Source organism: Balaenoptera borealis (genome assembly GCF_965194805.1).
Source record: "Balaenoptera borealis genome assembly, chromosome: 20".
In the NCBI taxonomy this organism is placed as follows: Eukaryota; Metazoa; Chordata; class Mammalia; order Artiodactyla; family Balaenopteridae; genus Balaenoptera; species Balaenoptera borealis.
The window spans coordinates 36,068,193-36,084,457 of NC_138879.1; the positions used below are offsets into that span (position 1 = coordinate 36,068,193).

Genomic DNA, 16,265 nt, shown 5'->3' on the forward strand with positions numbered 1-16,265 from the left:
CAGCGGACACGGGTTCGAGCCCTGGTCTGGGAAGATCCCACATGCCGTGGAGCAACTAAGCCTGTGCGCCACAACTACTGAGCCTGCACTCTAGAGCCCGTGAGGCACAACTACTGAGCCCGTGTGCTATAACTACTGAAGCCCGCGCACCTAGAGCCTGTGCTCCACAACAAGAGAAGCCACTGCAATGAGAAGGCCGCGCACCGCAATGAAGAGTAGCCCCCACTCGCTGCAACTAGAGAAAGCCCACGCACAGCAACGAAGACCCAATGCAGACAAAAATAAATAAATAAAATAAATAAATTTTTGAAAAATTAGATAACATAGGTTTTTTTTAACCACCATATAGTGCTTTTGGTTTTTGTAAAGTGAAAACTAGTAGCAAAATGTTGAAGTGGATTTTTTTTTTGAGTCAGTTCGTTTTATTTTTTAATCCTTTTAAAGTTAATTTATTTATTTGTCTGTGCCGGGTCTTAGTTGTGGCATGCGGGATCTTCGTTGCGGCGTGTGGGATCTTCGTTGCGGCATGTGGGATCTTCGTTGCAGCATGTGGGATCTTTAGTTGTGGCATGTGGGATCTTTTAGTTGCGGCATGCAGGATCTTTAGTTCTGGCATGCAATCTCTTAGTTGCGACATGTTGGATCTAGTTCCCTGACCAGGGATCAAACCCAGGCCACCTGCATTGGGAGCATGGAGTCTTAGCCACTGGACTACCAGGGAAGTCCCTGGCGTCAATTCATTTTAGAAGAACCATTTATTATAGAAGGAATATATTACATCTTTGCCATTTATAGTATCCTCATCAGAAAGTACCATCAACCCCTGCCCTCTTCCTATTTCATAAGCATGTCATAATAAGTTAAAAAATTTTTTTGATTCCTCAAAGAACTAAGCAAGGTAAAAAAAAAAGACTGTTATCATTAATGGTTAAAACATTAAGAAAAAAAGTTAGAACCTGTTTTGGGGACTTCTTTGCTTTTTAGGACTGATGAAAATAGTGCATGTGGACCTGTTATTACCTGATGTGAATTTTAATTTTGACAGCTGTGGACTCTTGCTGCAGTATGAACATATTAGCCATCAAGAGAAGAGGAATAAAAATTAATATAGCAGTAATATTTTTGGCAGCAAATGGATATGATTTAAAAGTTATATTATTAATCTAGGATGTAGAGGATGTAGGTAGGGTATACTGAGAAGAAAGGATGAAGATGTTCTTATTTGAAAACATTTATGTGCTCAGTTTTTTCAGTTGACAGGTATTCTCTTGCTCCCTACTAGTCAGTTTGACAACACAATCGAATTAATATCTTAAAAAGTGGGCTTCCCTGGTGGTGCAGTGGTTAAGAATCTGCCTGCCGATGCAAGGGACACGGGTTCGAGCTCTAGTCCGGGAAGATCCCACATGCCGTGGAGCAACTAATCTCGTGCGCCATAATTACTGAGCCTGAGCTCTAGAGCCCACAAGCCACAACTACTGAGCCCACGTGCCACAGCTACTGAAGCCTGTGTGCCTAGAGCCCGTGCTCCGCAACAAGAGAAGCCACGACAATAAGAAGCCCGCGGACCGCAACGAAGGGTAGCCCCCGCTCACTGCAACTAGAGAAAGCCCGCGCAGCAACGAAGACCCAACACAGCTAAAAATAAATAAATAAATAAATAAATAAATTTAAAAATATATATCTTAAAAAGTACTTATATATTAGTTATCCTTCCATCAATTGAAAAAATATGAATGAAAAATGACACATTTTTATATTTGCAATATAACATTTGTCATTAGGCCTAGCCTTAAACATTTGCCTAGGCACTAGATCAGAGATATATGTAAGTCCCTCTCACAGTTTCCCCAATTATTATTAACATCTTACATTAGTGAGGTACATTTGTTACAACTGATGAGCCAATATTGATACATTATTATTAACCAAAGTACATAGTTTACACTAGGATTCACTCTGTGTTGTATGTTCTACGGCTTTTGACAAATGTCTAATGATTTGTATCCACTATTGTAGTATCATACAGAATAGTCTTTGCTTCCCTAAAAATCCCATGTTCTACCTATTCATCCTTCCCTCCTTACCCTTGAACCACTGGCAGCCTATTCATAATTTTTAATTCCAGGAAATCATTTACTGCTGACTTCAAGTAAACTCAGTGTTTGAGTAGTACCTTTGAAGACCTAAACTTGCTTTAATGTCAGCTTGATCCATTTATAGTTCTTTTTTTTTTTTTTTTTTTAACCTTTCTTACAACACTTCTTAATTTTATTTATTTATTTATTTTTTCTGTGTTGGGTCTTCGTTTCTGTGCGAGGGCTTTCTCTAGTTGTGGCAAGCAGGGGCCTCTCTTCATCGCGGTGCGCGGGCCTCTCACTATCGCGGCCTCTCTTGCTGTGGAGCACACGCTCCAGACGCGCAGGCTCAGTAATTGTGGCTCACGGGCCCAGTTGCTCCGTGGCATGTGGGATCTTCCCAGACCAGGGCTCGAACCCGTGTCCCCTGCATTGGCAGGCAGACTCTCAACCGCTGCGCCACCAGGGAAGCCCCTATAGTTCTTTTATATATATATTTTATCGTTCTTTAAAGTATTATTTGTTATTGTATCAACTGAGATCCAGTTAAGAAAACAGAGGGAATAGAATCAGGCAGTTGGTTACACAAGTGATAGAAGAGCTAAAAAGCCAAAAGGGAAGGTGAGGCAGTGTCTTAGTCTGGTTGGGCTGCTAAAACAAAAAAACCCCATAAATATGGTGGCTTATAAACAACAGAAATTTATTTCTCACAGTTCTGGAGGATAGGAGTTCCATGAACAGTGTTCTGGCAGATTCAGTGTCTGGCACAGACAGCAGTCTTTTTACTGTGTTCTCACATTTAGAAAGGAGAGGGGTCTCTCTTGGACCTCATCTTTTTTTTTTTTTTTTTAACGTCTTTATTGGAGTATAATTGCTTTACAATGGTGTGTTAGTTTCTGCTTTACAACAGAGTGAATCAGCTATACATACACATATATCCCCATATCTCTTCCCTCTGTGTCTCCCTGCCTCCCACCCTCCCTATCCCACCCCTCTAGGTGGTTGGACCTCATCTTTAATGGCACTAATCCCATTCATGAGTGCTGTGCCCTCATAACCTAATCACTTCCCAAAGGCCCCACCTCCTAATACCTTCACCTTGGGGGTTCGGATTTAAACACATGAATTTTTGGAGAACACAAATATTCAGTCCATAGCAGGCAAGATTAGGAAGCTAAAACCAGCTACCATTTCTAGGCTGATGGACAAATGGAAGAAGATGATGTTTCTGGAGCTCAGGGACTGGTGTCACAGACAAAAGCTGGAATTGCAATGGACAGGTTCAGAGGAAGCAAAGCTATAAAGGAGATGCAGCAAGCATTAGGACTGAGGTAGGGGACAGGGAAGAAATATCTTGGCTTTTTTCCTTTCCTTCCACCTTCCAATTTCCTGCTGATGTCGCCCACTGGGCAAATCTCAGCTGGAAGTCAGCTGTCAAGGAAGCTGGTGAATGCAGCTTGAAAGAGTCAGTACCCCTACAATACAGAGGAGAGCAAGGTAGGAGAAGGAATGGATATGAGAACAAAAAAAGGACTAAACAGTAATCAATTCTTTTTAACTTTAAAAATCAACTTTATTGAGGTATAATTTACATACAATACACTTATTTAAAATGTACACTTTGATTATTTTTGACAAGTACACCTATATAACCACCCAGTCAAGATATCAAACATTCTAATCACCCCCACAAAATTCTGTCTTAATCCTTTGCCATGAATCATCCACCCCACATCAGTCCTAGGCAATCACTAATCTGCTTTCTGTTACTATAGATTAGTTTTGCCTATTCTAGAATTTCATATGAATGGAATCATGGAGTATGTACTCTTTTGCGCCTGGATTTTGTTTTACTCAGCATGTTTTTTTTTTTTTTTATAAATTTATTTATTTATTTTTTATTTTTGGCTGCGGTGGGTCTTCGTTGCTGCGCGCAGGCTTTCTCTAGTTGTGGCGAGCAGGGACTACTCTTGGTTGCGGTGCGCGGCCTTCTCATTGTGGTGGCTTCTCTTGCTGCGGAGCGCGGGCTCTAGGTGCACAGGATTCAGTAGTTGTGGCGCACGGGCTTAGTTGCTCCACAGCATGTGGGATCTTCCCGGACCAGGGCTCGCACCCGTGTCCCCTGCTTTGGCAGGCGGATTCTTAACCACTGCGCCACCAGGGAAGTCCCCACTCAGCATGTTTTTGAGATTCACCCCTGTTGTTGTGTTTATCAGTAGTTGATTTTTTTTTTTTTTTTTGCTGAGTTGTATTCCATTGTAGGAATATACCACAATTTGTTTATCCATTCATCTACTGATGGACATCTGGGTTATTTCCAAGTTTGAGCTGTTATGAATAAAATAAAACTATTGAAAAAATTTACATACAAGGTTTTTTTGGTGATGTGTTATCTGTGTATGTGTTTGGTGGATATGTTTTCATTTCTTGTGGGTAAATATTTGGGAGAGGGATTACTGGGTCATATAAGAAACTGCCCAACTCAACAATTCTCTTTAATCTTTTTATTTTTTAGATTTTTATTCTTTTGGCTGCACTGTGCGGCTTGTGGGATCTTAGTTCCCCGACCAGGGATTGAGCCTGGGCCCTCGGCAGTGAAAGCACTGAGTCCCAGTCACTGGACCACCAGGGAATTCCCCTCTTTAATCTTATAAATATCATGATTACAATGAATGTCTATGAAAGAACACGTGCATTTCCTCCAAAGAGCTAAGGGTTAGAGGGAGAACAATTCTTACGACAAATCTCAAAAAAAAAAAAACCTTAAAAAAATTAAAAACACTTAATACATATGCTTTTTATAGCTCAATATTTTAAAATAGACAGCAAGAAAGGGGATTAGGGAAGTATACGAGGAGAGGAACTGAAGAGGAAAGTAAAGCAATGCAAAATAGTGACTAAAAAGACTTCTTGACGATGGCAAAATCATCCTACACAGCTGCTCTGAGATCCCAGCACTGCTGTCAGCAACCTTCTGGCAAAGCTACTCTGTCAAATGGATGCAATAGGATCCATACTGATCTTTTGTAAAGAAATATCTTTATTAAACTAAGCAAACACACCTCTCATTTATAGTAATGTGGAGGTGTAGCCTTTTTCTTTTAGTAGTAATGTTTCCCCAACATATAACACTTCCCTTTGATATGTGGGTTGAGTCATAAATTAATGTCACAAATGAATGTCATCTAGGTGAAGGGGGCAACTACATTACAAAATAGGAAGGTGTAGCTGGATGTGAATTGTTACAGTTGACAGCTATGTACTCTTGAACTAAATGTCATCATGTCAAATTCTGAGATATTAAATAGTTGTTGGAATGTAAAATTGTGGACATTTTGATGTTTTGCAGCCTTATAAATTTTGTCAATCTTTCCTAGACATTCTGAAACGGAAATGAACAAGTGGATTGAAAACAAAGACAAATGAGGAATTTAAAGACTTTCTTGGCATCTCATAAAGAAGTTGCTCTACACTGGTGATGTTTTAAACAAAACACGTATAAATACATTTAGCTTGTCTGGAAACAGACTTATTTATTAGGTCTTTCCATTTACTTTTGAGACAAAAATAAGTAGTTACAGAGGACTCATGTGCATTACTCACTATACGCTTTCTATCGTGTATTAATTAATCTCAAGCTAGGAGAGAATGGATGTCTGTTTTACATGATGCCATAATGTACATTAGTGAGCTCAAGCCATTTACTCTTAAAATAACAGTATCACGTCAGGGATTTAGAATACAGTATTATATGAAAACAGTTGGCAGGGAGACTCCTTCTGCCATTAATAACTGACTAGAAATGGTATTTCAGACCCTAAATCCAACTGAAACCCAGAAACAATAAATGGAGAGGATGGGGTGGATATTTTGTGAACATGTTTTTCAAAGTAGAGAAAGAATCACTATATTTTTGCTGAATTATATGTTGCCATGGACATGGCAGTATGCAGTAATGATGCTGTCATCTATACAGCTGTATAACAACACAGCTTCTCCCTCTCCCACCCCCCTCAGTAAGGCTTGAAAATAGTAGGTTTGTGTGTAGTTTGGTAAGAAAATTAGAATAATTTAAAGTTGTTTCAGTTTCAGTCTACAAAGGAAAGAGGCTCAGGGGGATGGGGAAGAAGAGCAAACAAAATGTACCAAAAAATACATATTATGCAATAAAGTCTAATATATATTACGCAGACACTAAAGAAGGGTGTCTTGGTGTGCTGGAAAACTGATGGCTTTGCAGTGAAAAGACCTGGATTTAGTCCTTGTTACATCATTTGCGTGTGACCTTGAGCAAAGTCGCAATGTATTTAAGTCTCAGTTTTCTCATCTATAAAATGGAATCATGGTAATATCTTCTAACTTGAGGCGCTATTGTAAGGATTAAAGGTATGAAAATGACTCGTAAACTATACCCTTTAAAAATAAGGCTTTATAGACGTATTATTACACTGTTGAATCTTCAGAGGCAGAGAAGAGTACAGGAAAAAGGGTCTAGACAGGCTTTGGAAGCTTACAACCTGGGTTCTAATTCCAATGCCATGGCTAGTAGCTTTGACACCTTGAAAAAAGGAAATGTACTTAAGGACTTCCCTGGTGGTCCAGTGGCTAAGACTTCGTGCTCCCAATGCAGGGGACCCGGGTTCCATCCCACCTGCCGCAACTAAAAGATCCTGCACGTGACCGGGCAGCCAAATAAATAAATAAATATTAAAAAAAAAAAAAAGGAGTGTACTTAATCCTGTTTCCTCTTTTTGAGAAATGAGGATAACACCACTATCTTCACAGAATCAAATGAGAGAATGTAGGCAAAGGAAACTACCACTTGGTAGGTGTTGGATGCCTTCCCCTTCAAACTATTAAATTAGTGTCATCAACAACAAAAGGTGTTCACACTGTGGTATCTTTCAACAGATAAGCACCCTAAGGCAAGGCAGGACAGATAAGGAAAACTGAGGTAAATCCAATCCAAGTGGGAACCAACAGCTAGACCTGGAGATGTCTTAGTTCTGTCTTATACACTGGGGGTTAGGATATCCATACAATGAAGACATTCAGAGTTGGAGAGGGGACAAGTCGAGTGCCCTTTCGACTCCGCGGACTCGACGGGAGGGACCCTGAAATTCTTAATTAGAGCCGGTTGCCATGGCGACAGTCTCTAGGCAGCGTGGGCTGAGCTCTTCGTAGGGCTAGAGGGTGGGCCGTCGCTGGACCCCGCGCGCGCGCCCGCGACCAACTTTCCCTCCAGACCAGAGAGGGGCAGCGCGCTCCGCCTCCGCCCCCGGGCCGCGCACGTCCGGGCTCGGCGGCGCGCACGCCTACGGGAGCCCTCTCCAAGCAACCTAGTGCTGATCGCTCGTGCCGGTGCGGCAGTTAACCGCCCTTGCAGGAGCCCGTGGCTCGCGAGCAGCCCCCTCCCCTTCCTGGGCTTCCCCCACCCACTTCCCGGTCGGCTCCGGGGCATGAGCAGCGATGGCCGGCTGCAGCCCCGAGGAGAAAACTTACCGGCGCTTCCTGGAGCTATTCTTGGGCGAGTTTCGCGGACCGTGCGGCGGCGGCGAGCCCGAGCCGGAACCCGAACCCGAGTCGGAGCCCGAGCCCGAGCCCGAACTGGTAGCGGCTGAGGCGCCCGAGGCTTCGGTCGAGGAACCCGGGGAGGAGGCGGCCACTGTAGCCGCGACGGAGGAGGGGGAGCAAGAGCAGGAGCAAGACCCCGAGCCCGAGGAGGAGGTGGTGGCGGCGGAGGGCGAGGAGGAAGAGGCAGCGGCAGCCCGGGGGCAGTCGGCCGTGCCACCGCCGCAGCCCCAGCTGCCGCCGCTGCCCCCGCTCCCGCGGCCGCTGTCGGAGCGCATCACCCGCGAGGAGGTGGAGGGCGAGAGCCTGGACCTGTGCCTGCAGCAGCTCTACAAATAGTTAAGTAGCGGGGCTCGGTTGGGGGTGGGCCCGCTGTCCCCGCCGCACCGGCCTCGACGCGGCTCCCTCGGCCCCTCAAACTGCTCTTTTCCGCTCTTCATGCCCCCCCACGCCGGCGCCTGGCGCGGTTAAAAGCGCCCCCGCTGCTCGGACTTGGGCTGTTGTCTGCGAGCTGCCCACGCCCGCCGCGGCCCCCGCGCCTCCTGCCCGGCCCGGGAGCCGCCCCCCGCGCCCTCCCGCCGGGCCCCGTCCCCTGCTTCCCGCTTCTCCCCGGCCGCCCACTTCTTGCTCCACTTCACACACCCTTTCCCCTTCGTGCCTTGGAAGGTCCTTCCTTCCAGTCTTGAGAGCTCCCTCTTCCCAGCTCTCTTCTTCCTCCTGGAGGTTTCTTCCCACCCGGGTCTGTCTTTTCCCAGCCTGAGTCCCTTGTTGTTTGGCGGCGGAGAGACGCGACTCCTTTCTGGGCAGAGCTGCTAGGTGCCTCCTGCGTAACCGCAACAAAGATGATAATCCCAGCCCCAGATGCACAGGAGGAGAGACTGGAGTAGATTTTCTGTCGGGCACTCGGTGTTGAAAGTGTAGATGGCTTAATACACGGAAGCCTAGTATCTTCGTCTAACTCACAATTGAGGGAGGTGGGAAGGAATCGGGAGGGACGGGTAAGCAAAATTTTACATGCGAGCCTTCAGGTGAAAGACAGTTGTAATTCGTTAAAGTGGAAAACTCTGGCTGGTTTGATTAAATTGCAATTAGATGCAGTATTTTCAGTCCATTAAGTAGATGGGGTAGGGGAGAGAAAGCAGATGGCTTAGCTACACAGATGAAAGTCTAAAATAGAAAGGTCAAGGCTTTTCCTTTCCTCCCAGTTTTTATGGACTTGAAATAGAAAGTTTACAATTGCTTTTCTTTCTAAATGGAATTGTTCTGAAATAATGACAAAGGAGAATACGAACAAGTTTCCGAGAACACTGGTAAACCTGGGGAGTCTTTCCCCATTCTGCTGATAGTTGTAATGAAAGGTGTTACTCTGTACCCCTCAGAAAGTTTACTACTGCAAGATTCACTGCAGTTAAATTCACTTCTTGGATCTTCTCAAAAACCTAGATTAAGAGAAGGACCTGGAAAGTAAATGTTTTGTCTTTATCCAGCCTAACAGACACCTGATCAAATCACTCTTCCTGTTAAAACAGAGGCTTGTCAATAGGGAAAAAGTATTTAACATGTCTGCTGTAGAAGTGGACTGTGTTGATGTCCCACACTTTATATGCTATTTAAAATTTAATTTTGAAATACTATCTGGTTACCAAAGTAATAATGCTTTTTGGGAAATGCAAAAGATAAAATGGCATGTAATACCACTACCCAGATATAAACAGTATTACCATCTTAGAGTATTTCTTCCTAGTGTTTGTAAAGTATCATAGAAAAGGGCTTATGAAATGTCATTTTTAATACTATATAAAGACACTTAAGACTTCCTGCTTAAAATAAAATGGAAATGTTTACCAAAGTGGAAGGATTTATCTCAGCATCAGACTAATTCTATTTTGACAATTCTTACCTTTACAAATGCAGTTGCAGAATTAAAGAAACACACATTTAAATATTAGAGAAGGTCCATTTTAAAAAAAAGAGTCATTACTTTAGAACAACTTTGAACATGTGCCATTGAAAGTTTTTTAAAAAATGAAATCTATGTAAAGATGATGGTAAGTAGATGTGTGTTTTTCCACATGGAAAGGAAGCAAGATTTTCACTACATGTATAAACTAGAAAAGTATTCAAATTATAAAATGGCCATCTAATTGAGAACAGAAGTTTAGATTTGAAGTAAAACTAGCAAAATTAAAGTTGGAAAACATTATTTCACCTTAAATCAGAGATTTCATCATATATACTGTTTTGTGCAGAAGCTATTAACCTATTTTTATTCAGATATAAAATGGCTGGCTTGTTTATGTAAAGTATCTTCAAGGTCCTTAACAGATTTAAAAAAAAAAAAAAAAAACCCCAAGTCTCACAGTTTAAAAACACATACTTTTAATGCTTTTATTTTTTATTTTGTTATTTATAAAGGAAAATCATATCACTTAACCACAAGAATCGAGACTGGAAGACATTGGAGGGATAGATCATTTTCCTGTTCGCTTTATTTTACAGATGAGAGAACTGAAGATCCAGATTCAGAAATGACAAATTATGTACAAATGATTCCAACATTTCCATAATCTCTGAACCTCAGAACTCTCCGACATATTGAAATGTTGGGTTGTCAAATTTCCTAGGAAATCCTTTGAAATAATTCTGATTAGGGATATGTTGGAATTGCTAATTTGGAGAAGGTGAAGATTTTTTTTTCCCAAAATATTTTCTCAAATACCCACTCTGTTTATTTTGGGAATTCTTAATATTCTTTAAAACCTCTGTCATGCTTGTCAAATAGTGCTAAAATTCTTAAATGAAGTTACTTGAAATATATATTCACCAATTTCACAGTTGGGACTAATGTAAGAAGAGAATAACACTGCGTATAATAACAGTTTCATAAATCTCTAGCGTGTTTTTTTCTGTTAGTATTTTAGAAATATACAGTATGAAACTGCTAAACAGACAGGTTCGCTGAGGAAGAAAAGGGTGCTTACCTTCTCAATACTGTTAATGTATACACTGGCTGAAATTTTACTTTTAAAAATGTAGTGAATGTCTTTGTCACTATTTTGCTTCTCTCAGAGTTTTTAGAATAAGAACAGCAGATATATTTATCATTCTTCATTTTGGTAAACACAAAGCTTAGGATTAGCTTGAGATAAGCAGTTGCTTAGATAAGTAAAGGATCAAGGTTTAAATGGACAAAATATGGTTATAATTAGCAACTTAAAAGTTTTTCAGTGTTCGGGACAGAATTTTTGCCATTAGGCTTCAAAATAGGAAATATGTACTTAGATATTTCTCTGCTAGATATAAACATGTAACATTTTGAAAGAAAAATAATTCAAAATGGTAAAACTCCCCTTGGATGAGAAAGATGTCTGTTGTGGGCTATAAATACTTTTTTTTTTTTTCATGATTCTTACAGTAATTTTTTTTTTTAATTTTTATTTATTTATTTTTATTTATGGCTGTGTTGGGTCTTCGTTTCTGTGCGACGGCTTTCTCTAGTTGCGGCAAGTGGGGGCCACTCTTCATCGCGGCGCGCCGGCCTCTCATTATCGCGGCCTCTCTTGTTGCGGAGCACAGGCTCCAGATGCGCAGGCTCAGTAGTTGTGGCTCACGGGCCTAGTAGCTCCGCGGCATGTGGGATCCTCCCAGACCAGGGCTCGAACCCGTGTTGCCTGCATTGGCAGGCAGATTCTCAACCACTGCGCCACCAGGGAATCCCTTTTTTTTTTTTTTTTTTAATTCATTCATTTATTTTTGGCTATGTTGGGTCTTCGTTGCTGTGCCTGGGCTTTCTCTAGTTGCTGTGAGCGGGGGCTACTCTTCGTTGTGATGCGCCGGCTTCTCATGTGGTGGCTTCTCTTGTTGTAGAGCATGGGCTCTAGGCGCAGGCTTCAGTAGTTGTGGCCCGCGGGCTCTAGAGCGCAGGCTCAGTAATTGTGGCACACGGGCTTCGTTGCTCCGCGGCATATGGGATCTTCCCAGACCAGGGTTCGAACCTGTGTCCCCTGCATTGGCATGCGGATTCTTAACCCCACCAGGGAGCCCCCCTAAATACTTTTTTTAAAGGACCATTTAAACAATTTTGTTTCAACTAATTAAACCTTAAGAATCAATAATAAATTCATGCAATACTTTAGAACTATATCACTGAATTTGTCTATTACTTGTCAATAAAATATTCCAATGATTTGGAACCTTTAGCTGTTAGTATAAAAATTATCTCCTTTACTCCTTTAAACTAAAATGCCCCCCAAGAGATTAAAATAAATACTTTCTAATGACATAATATTAGGATTTCTGAGGTTAATGAATCTCTTTGAAAAGGTGGAGGTGAGATATTTTATAGCTTTGAAATAATTTGCAAATAAAATTTACAGCTGATCTTGTAGCAGATATGAATAACCTTGGATAGGCTACATGGGTCAATACTGTATTCTATTTCTCTATATTTTACTGGGGATAAATCTATTTGTTTTAACCCAGCAGAAACAAATACTCTGAAGTCTTTATTAGAACTGTATGTCATTACGTTTTTCGAGCAGTTTTTTCCTTAGTTGTTCATTTAGTCTGGGTTGGACTTCTCAAGGGGGAGACAGATATCCCAGCAGCCTGACAAAGTTAAGTACTTACACATGGTTTACAGTAGTAATGAGGGTGGGCACTTTAAAAATGGCTTGGAAAAGAAAATCATTGTTTATAGTTACTAATAATTCAGTTATATTGAGTTATGTGCCTCATTAATGACTTTGAGATAGGTTAGAAAACCATTAAACTTTGTCTATGTATATATATGGAAAAATACATGGATGCAAGTTATACTATTCATTTAGAATACCTTTTTTTCTTATTAAAAAGTAGTAAGAAGTAGCAAAAAGAAGACAATAAATACCAACCATTCAGTGTAAGCCATACTTTTCAGGTTTTTCTTCTACCTCTCAGGCTGCCACTTCTCTGTGAGCTTTTAATACTCTGCCTAACCCTTTTATATTGGTGTTTGGTCCTTGGCCTTTTCTTTCTTTCTTTTTTTAAAAAAAATATTTATTTATTTATTTGGTTGTACTGGCTCTTAGTTGCAGCAGGCGGTCTCCTTATTGTGGCTCACAGGCTTCTTAGTTGTGGCTCACTGGCTCCTTAGTTGCAGCACATGAGCTCCTTAGTTGTGGCACTTGGGCTCCTTAGTTGCGGCTTGCCAGCTCCTTACTTGTGGCAAGTGGGCTCCTTAGTTGTGGCAGGCAGACGCCTTAGTTGTGGCATGTGAACTCTTGCTTGCGGCATGCATGTGGGGTCTAGTTCCCTGACCAAGGATGGAACCCGGGCCCCCTGCATTGGGAGTGTGGAGTCTTATCTACTGTGCCACCAGGGAAGTCCTGGTCCTTGGCCTTTTCAAGTCTGGTTGACTTATTTGTCTGTAGTCAACATCAGTCTCTCCCATGATTGTGGTTATTGTAGTTATTCTAATGGCTCCCGACTCTGTCTCCGTCCCTGCTTTGACTGCTAATTGAATGGCTCTATCTAGATGGCTAAATATCTTCTCAAATTAAACTGTCCAAAACTGAATTTAATCCTCCACCTCCCTCTCTCTCCCCTGCAGAAGACAAAACTAAAACCTAATTCTCTTTTTGGTGGGTTCATCCCTGATTTCTCCTTCTCTCACCCTCACATTCAGTCAAATTTTGCCTTATAAATATCTCATAAGTATGTCCTTCACCATCCCCACTGTTATTGTCATCTCTTCCCAGTCTTACTCTTCAATATATTCTCCCCAGTGTAGCCAGTGATTCCTCTAGAGTCTAGATTATGTAGATTGACTAATTGTCACCCACTGCTTAAATATTTTTACTCTTTCCCTGGAGTTAGCCAAACTGTGAGGTCAAAGGCACAGTCCTCCAGAAAGCCAGGTCTGCCTGAGGCAGAAGTTTGCAGGGAGTTAGGGTCCAAATACAAAGTTAGAGGGAAGAGTTCACAGAAGACCACCCTCACTTCTGACACTGACTATAAGTTTGGGGTTTCTCAAAAACACCTCCAGATTTGATAATTCACTAGAAAGAACTCGCTGAAAGCTATTATATTAATGGATTATGGTTCATTATAAGGAAAAGATACAAATTAGAACCAGCCAAAGGAAGGGATGCATGAGATGCTATCTAGAAGGGTTTCAAATGTGAAGCTTCCATTGTCCTCAGGAATGTGTTTCTCTCTCATGGGGTATTGCCAACCCAAGAAGCTCACCTGAGCTGCAGTGTCCAGAGTTTTTACTGGGACTTACTGATTGATTGCTCACATGGTTGAACTTAGTTTCCAGTCTCCCCTCAGGCTGATACCATGTGATCCAAGGGGCCCACCTGAATAACGAAGACAATCCTATTACTTTAGAAATAGGGATTTAGAGGTTACTCCCAGGAACTGAGGACAAAGGCCAGACCTCTCTTTGGGCAAAGCCAATTATTTACTGTACACCTTCATCACCTATTTCTCCATTGCCCTCCAGATAAAATCCAAACAAAGCTTTATAATCTTATCAGCCTCATCCCTGAATCACTATCCACCCACTCAATCCCACCTCTAGAAGCTACGCTTCAGCTGTTTTAGACTATTAATATATTAGTTTGAATGTACTGTGTTTGCTCTTACTTCTGCACCTTTGGATATAACATACTATTCCTTCTTCTTGATCTACCATGCTATCCCACCCTCACCTCACCCAGTCCAATCTCTTACCCATTCTTTAGGTCTCCATTTAACATCACTTCCTTTGTTCACCAACCTCACACTCATAATGAGTTAGGTGTCTCTTCCACGTCCTCTTACAGAATACTCAGTGCTTATTCCTTTTGTAGCACTTGTTTAATTTATTATTTTTTTGTCCACAAATATTTATATATCTTTTACTTGACTAGTGGTCTTCAAAATAAGGTGTACCCAAAATGATCCATTTCAGTGAAGGAATAAAATATTAAAATCTTTTTCCTTGTATACAAAATATGAACTTAAGGGAATTCCCTGGCTGACCAGTGGTTTGGACTCAGTACTTTCACTGCCGTGGCCTGGGTTGAGTCCCTGGTGAGGGAACTAAGATATCCTGCAAGACATATGGTGTGACCAAAAAAAAAAATGAACTTGGGTGCTAGTAATACTTGATGTGGGAAGCATGCAGTCTTAGCCGGAGGTAACTCCTGGAGGAGACAGTATGTCTCTCACAAAAAGCAAAGCCCTTACCTTGGAATACACTCTTTTTCCCAGGCCTGAGGAATGTAAAAGAGATTAGCTAAGCTATCTCAAGCCAGGAGACCTCAGGGAACTGAGAGTCCTGGTTGTTCCCTATGGCTGGGGGCTGTGTGTGAGCCTGGTTAAGGGAAGATAATGTTCAAGGTTAGTTGTTGTAAACTTGTTGACGTCCATGGTAGTGACTGAACTGAGACGATAAGCAATTCCATGGGATTATTGTCTAATAATAAGTTCCTTTTCTGTCTATATAAGATTCAGTAAATTCTAAATAAAGTGCCTAGCAACCATCAGTTGTCTTGGTCCTTCTGACCCCATACTCGCGGTGCTATTCAGTCCCTTACCCCTCTCCGTCGGGACCTGGAAGACCCCCTGCGGTGGCTGGACCATCGCAACTTGATATATTGATTGAGGTTGGCAGCTTGTTCTGTATGACAGTTGACTTCATGTCAGACATGGTAAATGAGGTATCCTGATGAAGTCCAAGTTTCTTAGCTTAGAAGAGTTGACAGTGGCACCGTTACTCCAGTTTTCAGAACATTATGAATTATTGCAGTTTACCTGCTCTGATTAAATCGATTCATTGATTATATTTACTGGTTTTAACAAAATTAGCCCTTACAAAATAGACAATTGACTTTAAAGATTCCTGCAAAGTGCTCGCTTTGACAGCACATATACTAAAATTGGAAGGATACAGAGAAGATTAGCATGGCCCCTGCACAAAGATGACACGAAATTCGTGAAGCGTTCCTGAGGAGACTCTGATGCTCGCCATGGCTGACGAAAAGCCCAAGGAAGGAGTCAAGACTGACAACAACGGTCATAATAATTTGATGGGGCAGGATGGTTCTGTGGTGCAGTTTAAGATTAAGAGGCATACACCACTTAGTAAACTAATGAAAGCCTATTGTGAACAACAGGGTTTGTCAATGAGGCAGATCAGATTCCGATTTGATGGGCAGCCAATCAATGAAACAGACACACCTGCACAGTTGAAAATGGAGGATGAAGATACAATAGATGTGTTCCAGCAGCAGACAGGTGTCTACTAAAAAGGGAACCTGCTACTTTACTCCAGAATTCTGTTCCTGCAGACCAAGGAGACATTCTCAATTAGAAAACTGCAATTTGGTTCCTTCCACCACATCCTGACTCCTGCTGTGTAGCTTCTCTATTCTTTCATTTTCCTCTTCCCCATTCCTTTATTGTACATAAAGTAAATGGTGTATATGCACAAGCATATTGCATGTTTTTTTAAAGTAAATGGCCAATGGTATGTTTCGATTGACATCAAATGGAGATGGAATGGGGAAAAATACTGGTTCTGTGAAAATACCCGCTTTTGTCCACGAGTGGCATGCTCGTCAGCTCTTATCTTTATATTCCAGTAAG

The 16,265-nt window shown here is 41.7% G+C and overlaps 2 protein-coding genes and 1 pseudogene across 4 annotated transcripts in view; all 3 read left to right on the forward strand.

The window, feature by feature from the left end:
• RAD51C (RAD51 paralog C) overlaps positions 1-5,609 on the forward strand; it is a 62,206-nt gene extending 56,597 nt beyond the window's left edge. The window contains exon 8 of the mRNA XM_082372081.1: positions 5,456-5,609. Coding sequence (XP_082228207.1) covers positions 5,456-5,504 — 49 coding nt within the window. The 3' untranslated portion in view covers positions 5,505-5,609. The remainder of the gene's footprint in view (positions 1-5,455) is intronic.
• Positions 5,610-7,404: 1,795 nt separating this feature from the next.
• The window catches only part of PPM1E (protein phosphatase, Mg2+/Mn2+ dependent 1E), a 205,316-nt gene continuing 196,455 nt past the window's right edge, over positions 7,405-16,265 (forward strand). For both annotated transcript variants that reach the window (XM_082372033.1, XM_082372034.1), the window contains exon 1: positions 7,405-7,987. In XM_082372033.1, the coding sequence (XP_082228159.1) occupies positions 7,548-7,987 (440 nt within the window). In that variant the 5' untranslated portion in view covers positions 7,405-7,547. The remainder of the gene's footprint in view (positions 7,988-16,265) is intronic.
• On the forward strand, positions 15,623-16,031 carry LOC309618412 (small ubiquitin-related modifier 2 pseudogene; annotated as a pseudogene). Its single transcript has one exon. The product of its transcript is annotated as a small ubiquitin-related modifier 2 pseudogene (transcript).